General features: G+C 48.7%; 1 protein-coding gene across 2 annotated transcripts in view; it reads right to left on the reverse strand.

Annotated features, from left to right (window-relative positions):
* The window catches only part of KMT5B (lysine methyltransferase 5B), a 685,933-nt gene that overhangs the window by 538,266 nt on the left and 129,728 nt on the right, over positions 1–17,939 (reverse strand). For both annotated transcript variants that reach the window (XM_069624095.1, XM_069624096.1), the window contains exon 2: positions 4,706–4,954. In XM_069624095.1, the coding sequence (XP_069480196.1) occupies positions 4,706–4,868 (163 nt within the window). In that variant the 5' untranslated portion in view covers positions 4,869–4,954. The remainder of the gene's footprint in view (positions 1–4,705; positions 4,955–17,939) is intronic.

Genomic DNA, 17,939 nt, shown 5'->3' on the forward strand with positions numbered 1-17,939 from the left:
GAGGGGGCACTGCCACGCTCCTCCTCTGCCTTAGAGCTCGACCGGGGCCTCTCCAGGAGCTTCGCCGGGTGCTCGGCCTTCCTCTTACCCGACCCAGAGCGTTGGCTCGTGGTTGATGGTGCCGGGGAGGGTGCGCCCTGCCTGGCGCCCGTAGAGCCCGACCGTTCGGCGCTCCCGGTGCCAGCGGACTCGCGGTGCTTGGCCTTATGTTGGGCCCCCGTCGCCGGGGCGCCCTCAAAGGTCTTAGAAGACCGCTCGGATTTCTTCTTCTTCTCGCCAGACGGGCTCTTACCCTCCAGCCAGTTGGCGAGACGTTGATGGCGGTCCTTCATGGTCCGTTCCGACATGTTGCCGCAAAACGCACAGTCCTTCTCCACGTGCGTCTTGTCCTCATGAAGGCAGTAAAGGCAGAAAGAGTGTTCGTCCTCCTTGAAGACGTTCTGCAGCTGGCATCCAGGGCAGACCCTGAACAGCTTTCCGGGCGTCGAGCTTCCCTTCTCCTGGGCCATCTCCGAGACCGGGCCTGAGAAGCTTCTGGAGTCCTCCGAAGTGTAGCTCGACGAAATCTTCACCCTTGAGGGGCACAGATGAATCCGACACGGGTCCCCGTTGATCGGATGTAGGATCGGTGGAGCTTGAGGCTCTTTTGACCGAAAGAATCGAAGTTTTTTGTAAAAAGCGCGAAAAAATAGCACTAACGCTCGAGAGCAATAGCACGAGGATCCCAACACATGAACGTGCGGTAAAAATCTGAAGATGGCTGCCAGAGGCGGTGCTTAGGTAGAGGGCAGTCATTGGCTGTGGTCAGTATGACGCAGAGACCAGTGATTGGTTATTACTACGAAAGACAGATCAGAAACGAAACTGATACTGGTTTTTTCTTTACCGAGGATTCCCAGCCTGACGACGGGGAATATTCATGAGCATGTGAATCCATGCCAGACCCCATGCTGGAGAAACCAGACTTTCTTAACCAGGCAAATCTTTGCATAAAACTGTACTAGCCGCGATGGACCTGCTGATGCGGTCAGCAGTGTCGAGACCTGTCTGGAAGGATTTGCACATTGCAGCTAGTCTAGATTTAAAACTCTGTCCCTTTCCTCCCCTTCATGGATATGATCAGTCGCCATTGCTACACATTCCCAAATAGTGTGTGTGAATCTGGCCAAAGTGCATGTAGCATTTTCTGATTTTAGGGCCATACGTCCCGCAGAGAAAACCTTCTTGGCCTAAGCGCTGTAATGCTTGTCATCCCTGTCTGGGGGGAATAGTCAGGTATGGGTTCTGTTTAGAGGTTTATGTGGCAGCATGAATCACTAAACTTTCAGGAGTGTGATGCTTTCTCAAGCAACTGGGGTCACTACTCAATGTCCTGTATTTTGATGTTAATTTCTTATTCACTGCCGGAATCAATTAGACGTCTCCCAATTTGTACTCCCTCTCCTTTGCAATGCCACATGAAAAGGAAGAACCAGGTCCTCCTGGCGTCCCTTATTTAGGATGTCAGTTAGATCATCCTGTTCGTATATTGGTGTTGGTCTTTTGATTGATTGATTGATTTATAAAGCGCTTTCCACCTCATATACTCTTACCACCCTGGACCTTGACTGTCTATAAGACCCTTCAGCATGGTCAGTAGGGCCCAGTCTTCCAAACTCTAATTCTGGGGACATATCTAGTCCACTTGTATTCTGCAGGGACTCCTGTATGTTTTTTAGTCTCGATTCCTCTGAGATCAAAGGCTCAGGGACCACAGGTGTTCGATAATGAAGACCAAAAGGTTGTGAATCATCCGAAGAATGTTCTGCTTCCTCGTAAATCGAAGAAAGTGACTCAAAGAAGTCTGTTCTTGGTAAAGTTGTATACACCTTTTCTGTGATCCTCAATGGCGCCACCGAAATCGTCGATACAGTCTACGTCGAGGGCTTTGACGCTTTCGGCGTCGAGGACCTGTCATGGTCCAATGAGAAGTCTTTCGGAGCCGATGGCATTGATGACTTTTTCCTCAAGGACGATTTGTCTCGACTCGAGGGATCCTTCGACTGCTCTCAAGGAGATTTTCCTTTGCCTTCCAGGCCCAAAGTTGCACAGTATTTTCCCTCATCTTTTTCTTATCGAGTTTTTCGACCTGGGCATGGCTTTCATGAGATTTTGAGAGGGTCAAAGCTGCATTATCAAAAATTTGACTGCATCATTTTTACTCTGAACTTCTCCCACTCAGCTGGAGAGCCGAATGTGTCAGGCATTTAACACGTTCTGGGGAGGAACTCTACGTTGAAGACAGCGAACTACAGTGCCTTTTCCTGGACCTTCGTGAAGACGAGTGGTGAGGCCCTCTGCGTGATCTCGATCTCTGTCTTTTTACGACGGGGAGAAACATTTCGAAGGGGATTCTGACCTACCTGCTGCTAATTTTCCTCTTCGCTGTTTCAGGGCTTTTGCAGTCATCGATGGGCAGGCCTTACAGACGAAGGGAATGTGAGAGGAACAGAGGCACCACAAACACACGTGATGGGGGTCCACAACGGACATCTTTGCCCCACAATCTTGGCACTTCTTAAACCCTGATCACAGAGTCAAAGACGCCGACGATGGTGCCATTTTCAATAACATACTCAAAGATTCTCGATAGGGAACCAAAGCGTACCGTATCCGAAGCGATAACTTTAGTGGAAAAACTGAACTGAAGCCAGCGGTCACTTCGCGCGCTTTCTATCATCGATGAAGTAGACATCGAGACAGAGGCCTTCGAGGGACATCGAGTCGACCGACATCGACACGCAGCACCATCTGCTGGAAAATATTTCCGAAGCAGCTGAAGTTGGATATGGAAATATCATAAGATGAGGAATACGCGGGAGGACACAATCCATTCGAAGTGTTTGTTTAGTGTGGACAAACTAATCACTGAAAGATCATTCAGAGACACAAAGAAAGCTGGTCCTTAATTCATGTTGGGAGCGCCACTGCCTCAGGAAAGGTGTCATCCAAGAATTCCCAGAGTTGTCCAGGGTATAAAAAGGTTCTTAGTCTGTAATCTACGTAGACTACACAATCTATGCAGCAGGATCCATCACAAAATAACTTTCCCCGCTTATTTCAGCTTGGTTCAAAGTCCCAGAAATGTCTTCCAGGTTGCCACTATCATTTGCAAAATCCTGATGTACACAAATCGTTGCCCCTGCATGACCATCTTGGTGACATCTTGAAGCTCCTTCCTAATTAAGACAGGGGGTGGTGCTACAGAACTTTGAAAATCATATGTCTGGGATGTGTCAAGCCCGCCTTGGGCTTTGAATAAATCCTATGCTCCGTATATACTTTGAAAAGATGGTTGTATCGTCAATGTATATTTTTGAAGTCCTGGAAGAGCCCTGCACCTAGGTTGAATCATGACCAAAATAGGATGGAATGCCTCAAGTTCTCTTCGGCAGTCGTTCACTTTTATATAGCTGTCCGACACCCTCGTGGAGAGAGGAACAAATTCATTTAAGGATGCCATGTCAGTCTGAAGGGGCTCAGTGTTGGTTCTGGTTGCTGTAACCCACTCCAAAAGGCATACGTGACATTTCTTTGGCCAGTAAAATCAGAGGCAAGGCAGCATGGCGTATCTAGTCCACTGCTCGCTTCCCTTCCTTAGGTAACACCAGACTCTATCCAATAAGGAATCAAGCAGTTCCTACCTAGTTTGTACTCCCACGAAGTTCGAAGGGTGAGGGTTACAACCACAGAGCAAAGCTCAAATGCTTAGTGCACTCCAGAGGAGGACATGTAGCACTGTCGCCCAGCTTCTGAACAATAGAGTACCTTGAGAAACCCAAAAGAGTGCCACAATGACTATTTGATATATTGCTGTCATCAATGGCTGCTGGATGGACGCCCTGTTTTGCAGGCACCATCTGCACAAAAAAGCAGCACCCACTAGGCTTGTCAAGATAGCTCCATATATTCAGTGGCCTAGCCAGGGATTTTCCACCGGGATAAGCCAATACCCCCCCTCCTTCTGTGTAGTCAACGGTAGAATAATTTCTGATGATCAGTAATAGGCACATGAAGGACTTAAGCACTTGTGTGCAGTCCTCCCGCTACTAATGACCTACACTCCACAGTGGTTGCTGGTTATCCTGGGAACCCCACACAAGTGGGAAGAGCATTGTCTGGGGCCTCTGGACATCAGCAACATCAATAAATAAACAGATCACCATTAAATCTTCTGAATAATGGTAAAAGGTCAGTACACTATCAAGCCACCATTACAAACGTGTACCCTATAGCGCGCGCACACACACCCTTCTTGGAACAAAACAGCACTGACCAAAATAAAAAAACCATTGTCCGCTCTATGTTTCCTCCAAAGAGCAGGCAGCAGCATAGAGATAAATGCACCAAAACTGACCTACCTTCCAAGGGCATCCATTAATTCCTCATGGTGTAGATTATGATTCAACTCAATTAAATCAACAAAAAACATGACATTTTAAAATGATCTAAGATTTTAAAATTCAGAGAACTGGCAAGAGTTCTGATCGAGCCCTATGAAGTGCACAAATCAACTCTGCCAGTGCCATTACTAATGAAAACAAAGCAGGAAAGTATCTGAATAACAATCAACACCGATACTAAACATACAACTAAAATGATGATCCTTCCAAATGAAATACATTGGATAAAAGGTAAATGACAACAATTTACAAGTTTAACCTACATCTAGTGCTTGCTCTTCTCTCAGGCATGTGCCTGGTGGGCTTGGCATGCTCCTTTCCATTGTGCTGTGGTTTAGATTGGTTCTGTGTATGTCTACTGGAATGTCTGCTTCCACTTCGCCTGCCATTCACAATCATGTTCTTGGATTCTCCCAACCACTTCATGCCAAGAGTTGGCCTGACCTAAGTGCATTTAGTCGTTCTCTGCAAAAACGCCCTGAGAAGATGGTCAAAAATGACAGCGTTCACACCTGCAATGAGATAGAAACACAATGAAATAAAGACTGAAACACAGATTTCAAATAAAGAGCAGACTTTTTGTGAAAGGTTTATTACAATGCAGTGTTAACCATCTTGAATCGGCTTCTCCAACTTTCAGAAACATCTCAAAATAGTGATGAAGGAAACCAACTCGGAGGATAGTGCAACACTTCAGCTACAAGGAATTTGGTGGTGGTGGAAGTGTGAGGATGAAGTGTGTCACTTCTGTTCAGTTTGTTAATTGATATTCTTGTATTCCTGAGCTTGCCGGACTCACACATGGTCCTTTTCTAGTTTCTTTTATACTTCAAAAAAAGTTTGACAAACCATCGTGAGATGACTGCCATGCCTCTGTGACCCTATCCTGTGTTCTGATTAGACTTGAGGAGGTCTGTTGAAGAACAAATGAGCTTAGCCAGCACGACGACCCGCAACCAGCTTGTCCGTGTGAAGAGCCATTCCAAATAGCGGCTGTCCAGGCATTCTAAAAAAGATAGACTTTAATCCTCTGCTGAAACTCTCCATGCTCTTATCACATTGTGGGCCCCAGTCTCCCTTAGAGTATTCAATCAACTATGCCCTCAAATACAAACCTTGCAAATTCCACGTCTCTCAGCAGTCACTTCAGCAGCAGCGAAGCCTCAGACTCTTTCGTCACTTGCCCATCCCTGCCCTTTCCTGACCCACCTTGGCCAGCTCCTAACTCTCTGATCCCTGACAGTCGTTCTCTAGTCAAACATTGCCCAGAAATGTTTCATCTGTTTTCTAACTCACTGGGACTTGGCTCCATGATGAGGGTGCTATAATCTATGCTATTCCCCACTGGGCTTTCCGCTCCAATACATTACTTGCCATGCACGCCCTGGAGATAGTGTCACCCTGATCTACAGCAAGTTCCTCATTTGTTCCTCTTTACCCGTTCTTTCCATTAAATCCTGCAACATCCTGTTTTCTCGCCTCACCTTTCCTGACTTCAAACCCTACCTCTTAGTCTACTGCCCTACTAGCTCAACTTCCTCTTTCCCAGATGAATTTGCTAATGCCCTGGGACAACTCATTTTCACCCATTCTTCTGCTGTGGTGGTTGGCAACTTCAATGTCTGGGCTGACTGTCCTACCCATTAGCATGTGGACAACCTAGAATTCATGGTCTCACTCAGCTTTTCTGCTCCTACAAATAGTGCAGGTCACACTTTGGACAGTATTCTTCACACATCCCACCTTGCTACAAGCAACCAAATCTTACCTACAGGACAGTCTGATCACTAAGCAATCCACTTTTCAATTGCCCTATATTCGCCTCTGCTACTCTGCCCCATTTATCAAAATATTTACCAATCATTGGGAAAAAAACCCATCTAGTGAAACACTTTGCTCTGATCTCCCTCCTCAGTAACTCGCCCGTCCCATATTAACCCCTCTTCCGCAGCCAACACTTGACAATTGAGTTTTATTTGCACTGGACACACAAATTCCAATGAAACATTGAAGACTTTAAAACCAAAAGATACAACGCTGGTGCCTCTCTTACTATGAGACTACTAAACCTGCCTACAAAACCCATCTCAATCGTTATTAACAAGCTGCATGCACAGCCAAAACAAAAGCAAGGAAGCCTTTGCAATCCTCCAAGATCTTCAACTTCCCTTTACTACCCTCAACCCCCGATGCCTTACAACTATGAACAACCAGCTGCTTACTTTTCTGAAAATGTACAATTCATTTGGGCAATTATCTGCTTCAGATCACCCCCCTTCATGCATTTAACCTCTTCACAAACAACGTCCCTCCACCTGCTCTGCAACTCTGCTCCCAGACCATTCCCCTCTTTGCTTACCCATATCTCTAGGACCAAATCAAGCACACCTCATGATGCTTGCCCTATCAAGCTCTTAAAACTCAGTCCTGAGCTGCTCACTGACACCTCCTTAATAAATCTCTCAGATCAGGCTCAGTTTGCCTTACCTTTCAATCTGCTGTGGTCTCTGCCGTCCAAAGAAGCTATGCCATCTACCTTTCATTCTATGTCTCTTCTGCTTGCTCTTTCAAAGGCCCAGAAGCCCATGTAGCCACCCAGCTTTAAGCACCCAGGTCGGGGCACTGAGTCAGTGTTGGCTGCAGTAGTCTACCATCTCTAAACAATCACCAATAAAGGCAAGATGTGGCCCTAGTTCTTTAACACCTCTCAAAGGCCTTTGATATGGATGATAACAGGAGTTTAGTTGCCTGTCTTCATTCTGCAAGCATCAAAACATCCGCTCTTTGCTGGTTTCTTTTCCTATAGGCAGTGTTGATGCGGTCTCCCCCTCTCTTCACTTGCTCTGTTCACGCACTCGGCGGTATGCGCCAGGCTCTTTGATTTCTCCCCTACTGTTTAACCTCTACATCGCTCATTAAATCTCATGGATTTGTATTCTTTACCTATGCTGGCGATACTCATCCATTAGTTCACCCTAACAACGGCACCAACTTCTCACTGACTCGATATTACCAACTCCCAGAAGCTCAACTCTTATAAGACTGAAGACATTTTCTTGGGTGGCTCCCTTACTCTGTGGTCCCCTCTCATTTGTCCTCTGTCTCAGGGGAGGACTGGTAATGTTTGACCGAGGGGGGACGGGGGGGCATTTACAATACAGTGGCCCATAGTGTAGTGCCCCTAAACCACCATTCAAATTATAGGTGTATTACTCAAAATATATGCCAGAGGAAACCATGCCATGTTGCTTACCACAGCCATTTATCTTTAAGGGAAATACCACAGACATAGAACAGGGACGAGACATCTCATCACCTATTCCATGTGAGCGGAAGGTCTATTGATGATTCAAGTGACCAGTACCAAGTGAAGCATGCATGCCTGTACTTTGTCACACATGTGAAGTATTGACAGACATATTTTACCACACATACACCCTCTGCAAATGCAGGTCTAAGCTACAAGCAGGTTTATGTTAATGCAGCATATCCACCACAAGGCATAAAATAAGCAGTGTTGCATAGCAATTTGCTATTCAAATCTGTAGGTTTGCTAATTAAATTAAAACTTGAGTAGCAAAATGAGCTATTTAAGTTACCCTATTCAATGAAAACACAGTTCACCGTGCATTCATCTCTCTTACCCTCGGGGCTCTCTCTCCACCCTATTTTCCATGTGCAAGTTCAAAGGGACTAATAGAGGAAGAGAGTGCAGCAGTAATCATCTCTTCTGTGTGGCAGTGCTCAGCGCAATTTTCTTTTCTTTTTCAAATAGTTGCAAACTAGAAGTAAATTGGTAGGATACTTTTATCAAGCCAACTATGTCCTTTCTGGACAGACGTGCAATTCCATTCCTAAAAATGTAAGCAGTTGCATAATGCACAATTGCAGAATTGCTTCTGTAAAACACAACATTGCCGCCTCCATGCTTTACAGTAAAGTTCAGGTTAGTGTATCTAAATTTCAGTGTTGCTTGGAGGAAGATGCATCATATTGACTAGTGAACACTTCTGAAAATGTACATAATAACACAGCCAAATGCTTTGATGGCAAACCTAGTTCTGTGACCTGTTGGTTGCATGCATCTGTGCAACTGGTGCTCTACCCATGAGCTGATCCCAAATCTTCACATTCCATATCATCACCATGGTGCTTTACACCAGCTACCCGAAATTGAGACAGCCAATAATTACAATATTTAACCTAGTTTGGCCAGTTCTCTGCCTGCTTCACCATCCAATCTGCTTAGTCTCTGATTTTCTTTCCTCTTACATAATGAATACACAAAGCCAATAAGATGTTTACACAAAGTAGTGATTAATAGTTCCATCCAATTGGTACATCTACAGATCTACTGCAATACCACACACTGTATTAAGCCTCCAGAGCTTGCTTTGCTTTGCTTTGATTATGATTGCAACCTGCGGGAGACAGCTGGCCAAAGTGTTTTCAGAGCCTTTCTGACAATATCTTTTATTTGTGTCCACTGATGCAGATAACCTTACATTTTATAGACATTAATCCTGGGTTTGCAAAGTCTACTCACTCACTCGCATAGTCAAGTCGATATTTGCAAAGGGTACCAACTTATATTTAACTTTTACTTTGCAGTAAATGTCAAATAAACGTTTTACTGTGCATGCCTGGCCGCTAGGTGGCCATGGAATGGACTTCCAAAGGCAGTCAGATTAGAAAGCAACAATCCTAGCATTCAGGAAAGCACTGAAGATAATCTTTTTTAAAATAAACCAGAGGAGATCCACAGAACATGGAACTAGCAGCCAGTTGTCACAGTACGTTATCTTTTGTCTAAATGTATGCACCCTGATGCCTGCGGTGCAATATAAATAAAAATAATATAAAGACAGTGGGTCTATGCTGACATGCACCATTTTACAGAAAGTACATTTACATTGAATGTCATCTGTTGCTATGGGTTTGAGTGCATTTCTCTTAGGTCAAATAGGTAAACTAAGTTACATGACCTGCAGGTCTAGCAGAATGGAACAATTTACTTACCTGTAACTGTTGTTCTCCAGCATGGGTCTGGCATGGATTCACATGCTCATGAATATTCCCTGTCGTCAGGCTGGGAATCCTCGGTAAAGAAAAAAATTAGTATCAGTTTCGTTTCTGAACTGTCTTTCTTAGTAGTAACCAATCACTGGTCTCTGGGTCATACTGCCCCCAGCCAATGACTGCCCTCTCCCTAAGCCACGCCCCTGGCAGCCATCCTTAGATTTGGTAGCACGTAAAGTGGCAGTATGACCAAGTGAAGAGCCGCAGAGGGGTAGGAGGGAGGGTTCACATGTGAATCCATGCCAGACCCATGCTGGAGAACAACAAGTAACTTGTTCTTTCTCCAGCATGGGGTCTGGCATGGATTCACATGCTCATGAATACAGAATACATAGCAGTATACACATGCACAATCACGGGACGTGGCAAGGCTCAACATTAAGCATTACATAAACTCAACATTAAGCATCTCTTACCTCCTCACCAGGCCCACCTTCAGGCGAACAGGTTGTGCAGCACTGCTTGGCCGACTCTGGCCTCCTCCCTGGAATCTCGGTCGACACAGTAGAACTTTGTGAAGGTGTGCGTCGACCTCCACGTAGCAGCCCTGCAGATGTCCAGCAGGGGCACACCAGACAAGAACGCCGTAGTATCAGCGATCGCTCTGGTCGAATGGGCTCTCAGACGGCCGGGCAACGGTCGGTTTGCTAACCGGTGACAGTGCACGATGCAGCCGGAGAGCCATCTGGAAATGGAAGCCTTCGAGAGTGTCTTCCCTTGATTCACAGGTCCAAAGTTCACAAAAAGCTATGATGTCTTCCAAAAACTCTTTGTGCAGTCCACGTAGAACTTCAGCGCTCTAGCTACATCCAGCGAGTGCAAAGTCCTCTCGGCCGGCGACGAAGGCGACGGGAAGAAAACTGGCAACACCAAGGGCTCGTTGAGGTGGCAGTCCGACGGCACCTTGGGCATGGCATGAAGGAGGGGTGCATCCTCAGCACCACCTTCGTCTCGTGGAAAGTCAAGTATGGAGGCTTGCAGGATAGGGCCTGGACCCCCACTCGTCGTGCGGAGGTGATGGCCACGAGCAACACTGTTTTCCACGACAGAAATTTCAACGGTGCCGAATGCAGAGGCTCGAATGGCAGCCCCAGGAGCCTGGTCAGCACCACGTTGAGCTCCCACGCCGGGGCCGGAGCCTTCACCGGCGGGAACGATCGGAACAGTCCATTCATAAATTCCTTCACCAGGCGATGAGACCACAGGGATGACCGTACCGTAGTTCTGGTGTAACGGGAAATCGCTGCAAGATGGATCTTGATTGAAGCGTGAGCTAGCCCCGCCTTGGCCAGCGACAGAAGGTACGGCAGCACTTGAGGGGCCGTAAAACTCAGAGGGTTAATCTTCTGTGCAAATCACCAGACAGAGAACCTCATCCACTTGTGTCCGTAGAACTTTAGAGTTGAGGACGGCCTTTGCAAGCGCCTCTTTGCAGTCCGCTGGGATATCGTACCCTCCAAACTCTAGTGCTGTAGGAGCCAGGCCTGCAAGTTCGGCGACTTTGGGTCGTGATGGAGGATGGCGCCTCCTTCTCTGGAGAGAAGATCTGCGTCCATCGACAGTCTGACTGGGGGGACGCTGACAAGTCCAGAAGGTTCGGGAACCAGATCTGTCTCGGCCACGCCTGTGCGACGAGGATCATCCTGCAACGGGACCTCTTGAATTGGTTGGCAAGTCGGAGCAGCAACGGGGGGGGAGGGCGCATACAGGAACAGGCCGTCCCAGGGGAACGAGAAAGCATCGTCCATGCTCCTCGGCTGGGGAAACCTGCTGGCAAACCTCTGGCACTTGGAGTTCGTCGCTGTCGCAAACAGGTCGATCTGGGGTTTGCCCCATCGTTGGAAAAGTCGATCCACTTGATCCTGACGCAGCTCCCACTCGTGGCACGAGCGCAGCTCCCTGCTGAGTGAGTCGGCGATGGAGTTCTTTATTCCTGCTATATGGAAGGGCACCAGAAACATTCCCTGGGTGACGGCCCAGTGCCACAGATCCTGGGCCTCCTTGGACAGGGCTGGGGATCTGGTGCCTCCCTGCTTCCGGATGCAGAACATTGTGGTGGTATTGTCGGTGAAGACCCTCACCACCTTGCCCTTGAGGGACGGGAGGAACGACCTGAGGGCCCAGAACACGTCTCGGAGCTCCAGGATGTTGATGGGGAGGGACCTCTCTTCCGGGAGCCAAAGGCCCCTCGCGGGCAGATCTCCAATGTGCACTCCCCATCCCTCCAGGGAGGCGTCCGTCGTCACCGTCTAGTGATCTACCGGGGTCTGAAAGTCCTTGCCCGCCGCGAGATGCACGCGGGTGCCCCACCTTCGGATCGCTTGGCGGGAAGCTTTGTTGAGCGGGATCCTGTCTTCGAAGCTGCCCGTCGCTTGTATCCAACGGGCGTCGAGGAACTCTTGTATAGGACGCATGCGTAGCCTGCACAGACGCATCTCACCCTGGCCACGTCCGGGGCCAGCAGGCGCTGCACCTTGCCCAAGATGGCCTTCGTCCTTTCCTCCGACGGCGAGGCCAATCGCGCCACTGTATCGAGCTTGGCTCCCAGAAACAGTGCGACCTGCGTCGGGACCAGGTGGGATTTCGAGTAGTTGATGGAGAATCCCACGTCCGTGAGAAGCTTGATGGTGTCCGCTGTGTGTTCGACGGCGAGTTCTATTGTCCTTGCACAGATGAGCCAATCGTCCAGGTAGGGGTAGACGTGGATCCCCCGCAGGCGCAGCTGCACCGCCACTGGTGCGAGGCACTTGGTAAACACCCTGGGTGCCGACTTCAGCCCGAATGGCAGGGCCTTGAATTGGTAGTGCCTCCCCAGGACAACGAATCTGAGGAACTTTCGGTGCCCTTTTAGAATGGGGATGTGGAAGTAAGCATCCCCCAAGTCCAGCGACGACAGGAAGTCGCCCTCCTCCAGCTGTCCCAGCACGTGCTGGAGGGTGACCATCCTGAACTTTTGCGCCTTGATGGATTTGTTTAACCGCCGCAGGTCCAGGGTGGGGCGCCAACCGCCTGTCTTCTTTCTGACGAGGAAGTACCTTGAGTATACTCCGGAGCCCCGGAGCCTCTTCGGGACGAGCTTGATGGCACCTTCCTTGAGCATCGCCCTTACTTCTAACAGTAGTTGAGGGACGTAATTCTTTAAAAATTTGAGAGTGTGCCCGTGGGCCAGGGCATCCAGCACCCAACGGTCGGTGGAGATGGACTCCCACACGCTGACGAACTTCGCCAGCCGGCCTCCCACCGGGTTGCTCAGGTGGGGGGGCCGACGCTTCGGCCGGTTCAGTCCTTCTTGGAGGCGGCCTTGCCACCTTGGCCACCTTAGCCAAGACAACAAGATCCTCCTGACTTGCTGCGTCCTCTGTAGGCCTCCTGCGACGAAGAGCGGGCTGCCTGGCGGTACGTCGAGGAGCCGCCACCGGATCCCTTGGAGGCATCCTGTCTGCCTCTGGTGTTCCAAAAGGGCGGCCGTCGTTGCTGCAACACTCCCAAGGCTCGAGCCGTCTCTGTGTCAGTCTTGATGGCCGACGTGACTCATCCACTGTTTTTCCAAACAGGTTGTTCCCGTCGAAGGACATGTCCAAAACTCTGGTTTGCACGTCCTGGTGGAAATCAGTTGCCTTGAGCCATCCCCGCCGTCGAAGGCAAACACTGTTGACCAACTGGCAGAATCCGGTGTCAGCGATATCCGTGGCCACCATTGTGGCATGGTCCGACGTCACCTCACCTTCCTGTAGGATCTCCAGGGCCTCCGCCCTCTTGTCGTCCGGTTGGAAGTCCAGCAGAGGAGCGATCTTGTACCACAGCTCCGTAGCGGGCCACAATCGCTAGGGCGTTGGCCGCCTTAATGGTCGTCGCCGCAGACGAGATGTCTTGTCGTCCCATGGCGTCTAGCTTCTTTCCCTTGCCGTCCGGTGGGGAGGTCGAAGTTGAAGATGACACCCCAGCCGCCTTCTTCTTGGCTGCTGCCGAGACGACCGAATCAGGGGTCGGCTGTGCCCTAAGGCACAACGGGGCGGAATCGGGAACCCGGTACTTCTTCTTGTACCGGTCCCTCTTGGCAGGCGTCGTGGACTGGTTCTTCAGGAGAGCAAGTCCCTCCTCCCAGATGTCGTCAATCAATGGTACCGCGAGGACAGTCTTCCTCTTGGCCTTGCGCCGCTGATATAGGAAACCTTCCTTCTTCTGTTCCTCCTGGCAGAGCTGAAAAAGTTCGGATGGCATGGAAGGAGCCAATTTCGTCGGGCGGGGAGGCCCGAGGGAGTGGTGATGGAAGGCCCATCCTGTCGACACCACCGTCGTCATCCGTCCCTGTAGTTGCCGTAGCCGTATCCGTTCCCGTGTCATCCCTAGGCTCAGGGGAAGGAGGTGAAGGCTGTGTGGGCCGTGAGGGCTGGAACGGCAGGGGGGGGTGAACTCTCCTCCGCTTGTTCGGAGGGCTTCCCAATGGGCTCGGTTCTGTCGGGTCGTCCTTAGGGGTGAGGGGCAATCTCGTCCTTATCTCCGTGCATAAGGTTTGGATTGCCATCAAAATAGCCACCGAGTTGTCCTGAGGCTCGGGCACTGGCTGCGACGGGTGTGGCGGTCGCTCCTCCTCCATGGGAGTCTCGTTGTGGCCACCGTCACTCTCTTCGTCCACCTCCTCAGGGTTCCCCTCGTGGGACCGGACCTCCTCGAACCTCTTGTTGAGGCCCTTCACGACTTTAACCAGCTCCTCCTCAGAAGCTGTATCTGTGTCCGTGACAGCCACCGCCCCCCCCTCTTTTTCCACCAGGGTCTTCACGGGGGTCTTATTGATGGGCTGAAAAGAGGATTCCCTCCGTGGTGGCAGGGAAACTCTGGGCCCTGAGGTCGCCTCCACTGGGTTAGCCTCCACAGGCTTCGCCAGGGCCGTCGTGACTCCCTCAATAGAGGCCTTCACTGGGTGGATCAATGCCTTCACCACCTTGGGAGCGCTGGAGGCCTTCACCTTCGGGGGAGGGGTCACTGCCTCGCTCCCCTTCGGCTGATCCCTTCGAGATCGACCGGGGCCTCTCCAGAAGCTTAGCCGGGTTCTCAGATTTTCTCTTCCCCGAGCCAGAGCGTTGGCTCATGGTTGATGCGTCGATGAGAGTGCACCCTGCCTGGCAGCCAAGGAGCCCGACCCTTCGGCGCTCCCGTGCCCACAGACTCGCGGTGCTTTGCCTTCTGTTGGGCCCCCGTCGCCGGGGCGCCCTCACAGTACTTAGAAGACCGCTTAGACAACTTCTTCTCACCTGCTGAGCCCTTCTCCAGCCAGCTGGCGAGGCGGGTCAGACGATCCCTCATAGTCCGTTCCGACAGGTTCGTGCAAAACGCAAAGTCCTTTTCCACATGCGTCTTGTCTTCGTGAAGGCAGTAGAGACATCTCGAATGCTCATCCTCCTTGAAAACATTCTTTAGTCCGCATCCAGGGCAGTTCCTGAACAGCTTGGATCCGGGTGTCGAGCTTCCCTTGTCCTGGGCCATGTCCACGAGGTAGGCCTCAGATATTCTGGAATCCTCCAAGAAGCGTAACTCGACGAACCTTCGCCCTTGAGGGGGCATAGAAAATTCCGAAACGGGTCCCCGTTGATCGGAAGTAGAAACGATGGAGCTTGAGGCTCAATTGACTGAAAAAATGAGATAAAACTATTTGAAAAAACGTAAAATGCAGAAAAAGCTTGAGAGCTATAGCACGAGGACTCCCAACACTTGAACGTGCGGTAAAAATCTGAGGATGGCTGCCAGGGGCGGGGTTTAGGGAGAGGGCAGTCATTGGCTGGGGGCAGTAGGACCCAGAGACCAGTGATTGGTTACTACTAAGAAAGACAGATCTGAAACGAAACTGATACTGATTTTTTCTTTACCGAGATTTCCGAGCCCGACGACGGGGAATATTTAGGAGCATGTGAATCCATGCCAGACCCCATGCTGGAGAAATTAAAGAATTTGAAGGCCTGACACATCGCACGAATGTCTTACTTCAGCGGAACACAAAAATGCTGCATTATTGCTCATTTTATATCTTGGGCACAAATAATGACTAGTGATATTAAAAATAGGAGTACAACATTGCTAATCAAATTGGTTTGATTGCTAATCAAGAACATTTTAATTATCAATCTCTGCTAATCAATTTTCGAAAACTAATTCATGCCTTGCACCAGTCATGTTCTTTCAGGTGTGCAGCCCGAAAAGCACTATTTTTTAAATGAATGTGGAATGTATTTAATACCTTTGTTTGGATCATGCTGTAGAAGGTATATGTATTGCTTTGGCAGTGCTAAAAGATTCTTATGATGGAGCCAAAGCACTACATAAAAAAAAACAAGTAAACAGACCAGCATGGCTGTACTTTCTAGTGCCCCACATCTTGCTTTGAATACCTGTTTCAGTTGCATACTATAAAGACCAAAAGGATATCATGCTGTAAATAGTCTCCAAAAAATCATCTAAAACCAACATTAGGGGTAATGCACTGCTGAAAATGGCAAGGCATAAAAAAAGGCCCTTTTTTGTATTACACTATGTCTTCTAGTGGTTATGGTTTATACACACCCAAAATAGTCAGATATGTGGACTGAGAGAAGGGAATTTGCTAAGGACAACATAAAATGTGTCATGTTGAGAAGCTAGGATTCTAGATCTTCTCTTACTACAGTTTGACACAGATTTAGGCCGAAAGGAAGCAGCCTAATCCACCAAGCATTGACATTTCAGGGAGAGAACTATGACTCACTTGTGACGTTGCCATGAGCGATCTAAGAGAATAAAAAGCCTTTGTTGTGCAATATATATATATATATATATATATATATATATATATATATATATATATATATATATATATATATATATATATATATATATATATATGATACATTACTCACCGTAATCGTATTTCTGATGCTTGTATCTGCTTAGATTCACATGCTGTGCATAGGCCGACATCTAGTGGAAGCTGCGGAGTATTAGTTTGTTTTTCGAAACTCGAAAATGGGCGTCGACACAGGGCGTGACAGTAATACTATCCCTAGTGTGACGTTCCCTGTACCCATAATCCGTCACGCGTCTAGGACCCTCAGATTGTATTTTTTCTGACATGGAGTAGCGTGAGTACAGATGATCCAAGCAGATAGAAGATAGATAAGATAAGACTACAAGCATCCATGCCCCTTCTCTCAGAGCGGAGGAAGGGTGGGTCACATGTGAATCTAAGCAGATACAAGCATCAGAAATACTATTACGGTGAGTAATGTATCCCTTCTGAGGCTTGTGGAATCTGCTTAGATCACATGCTGTGCATAGATTAGCGAGCAGTGTTAGAAGGAGGTGGGATTTGAGAAGGGTCATGAGCAAATAAATGTCTTAGAACCGCTTGTCCCACTTGAGTATCTGTCTTGGAATGGGTGTCAATGCAGTAGTGCTGAGTAAAAGTGTGAATAGAGCTCCAAGAGCTGCTTTGCAAATGGTGTCAAGGGGAACATTTGCAAAGAAAGCCAGAGTGGCCCCAATGCCTCTTGTCGAGTGGGCTCTGGGCGTAAAAGGCAAAGTTTTGTCAGAAAGAGAGTAACACAACTGGATACAGTTGACAATCCACCTGGAGATGGCACCCTTAGAGACGCGATCTCCCTCCTTGCCTGTGGCTACGGAGACAAACAGTTGATCTGTTTTCCTAAGCGGTCTGGTCTTGTTTACGTAGTAAAGGACCGCCCTACGCACATCTAAGGTGTGTAGGTTAACCTCAGCCGAGCTTTGTGGGTTTTGGAAGAAAGCCGGAAGCTCGATGGACTGGTTTACATGGAATTTGGAAATAAACTTAGGTGAGAACCTAGGGTGTGTCCGTAAAACCAGCTTATCCTTATGAATAGTAAAGAAAGGATCCTGCACTGACAGAGCCTGAATTTCACTGACCCTTCTTATGGATGTAATGGCTACTAAGAAGGCAGTCTTATAGGTCAGGTGTTTGAGACTCGACTTATGCATGGGGTCGAATGGGGGGCCCATGAGTTTAGATAGCACCACGTTCAGGTCCCATCCTGGTGGTGGGTTAGAAATAGGAGGGTGAAGTCTCTTTAACTTCTTCCATGAAGGCCTTAACTACTGGTACTTTCCACCACAACACATTGTTATGGGAAATGGTGTATGCTGACAGGGCTGCCAGGTGTACCTTCAGTGAGTTAAAAACCAGCCCCACATCCAGCAGGTGGAGCATGTAAGTAACAATAGTGGAAGGAGTGCAATCAACTGGGTTGATTTGCTTACTCTGGCACCAGATTACGAATCTCTTCCATTTCTCAAAGTAGCAGTGCCTCGAGTTGGGCTTCCTAGCCTCTTTTCGGATGTCCATACACCTCTGTGGTAATTTGAGATGTCCAAACTCTATGACCTCAGGAGCCATGCTGCCAGGTTCATTGAGTT

This window comes from Ambystoma mexicanum, chromosome 11 (genome assembly GCF_040938575.1).
Source record: "Ambystoma mexicanum isolate Mex_15411 chromosome 11, UKY_AmexF1_1, whole genome shotgun sequence".
NCBI lineage: Eukaryota > Metazoa > Chordata > Amphibia > Caudata > Ambystomatidae > Ambystoma > Ambystoma mexicanum.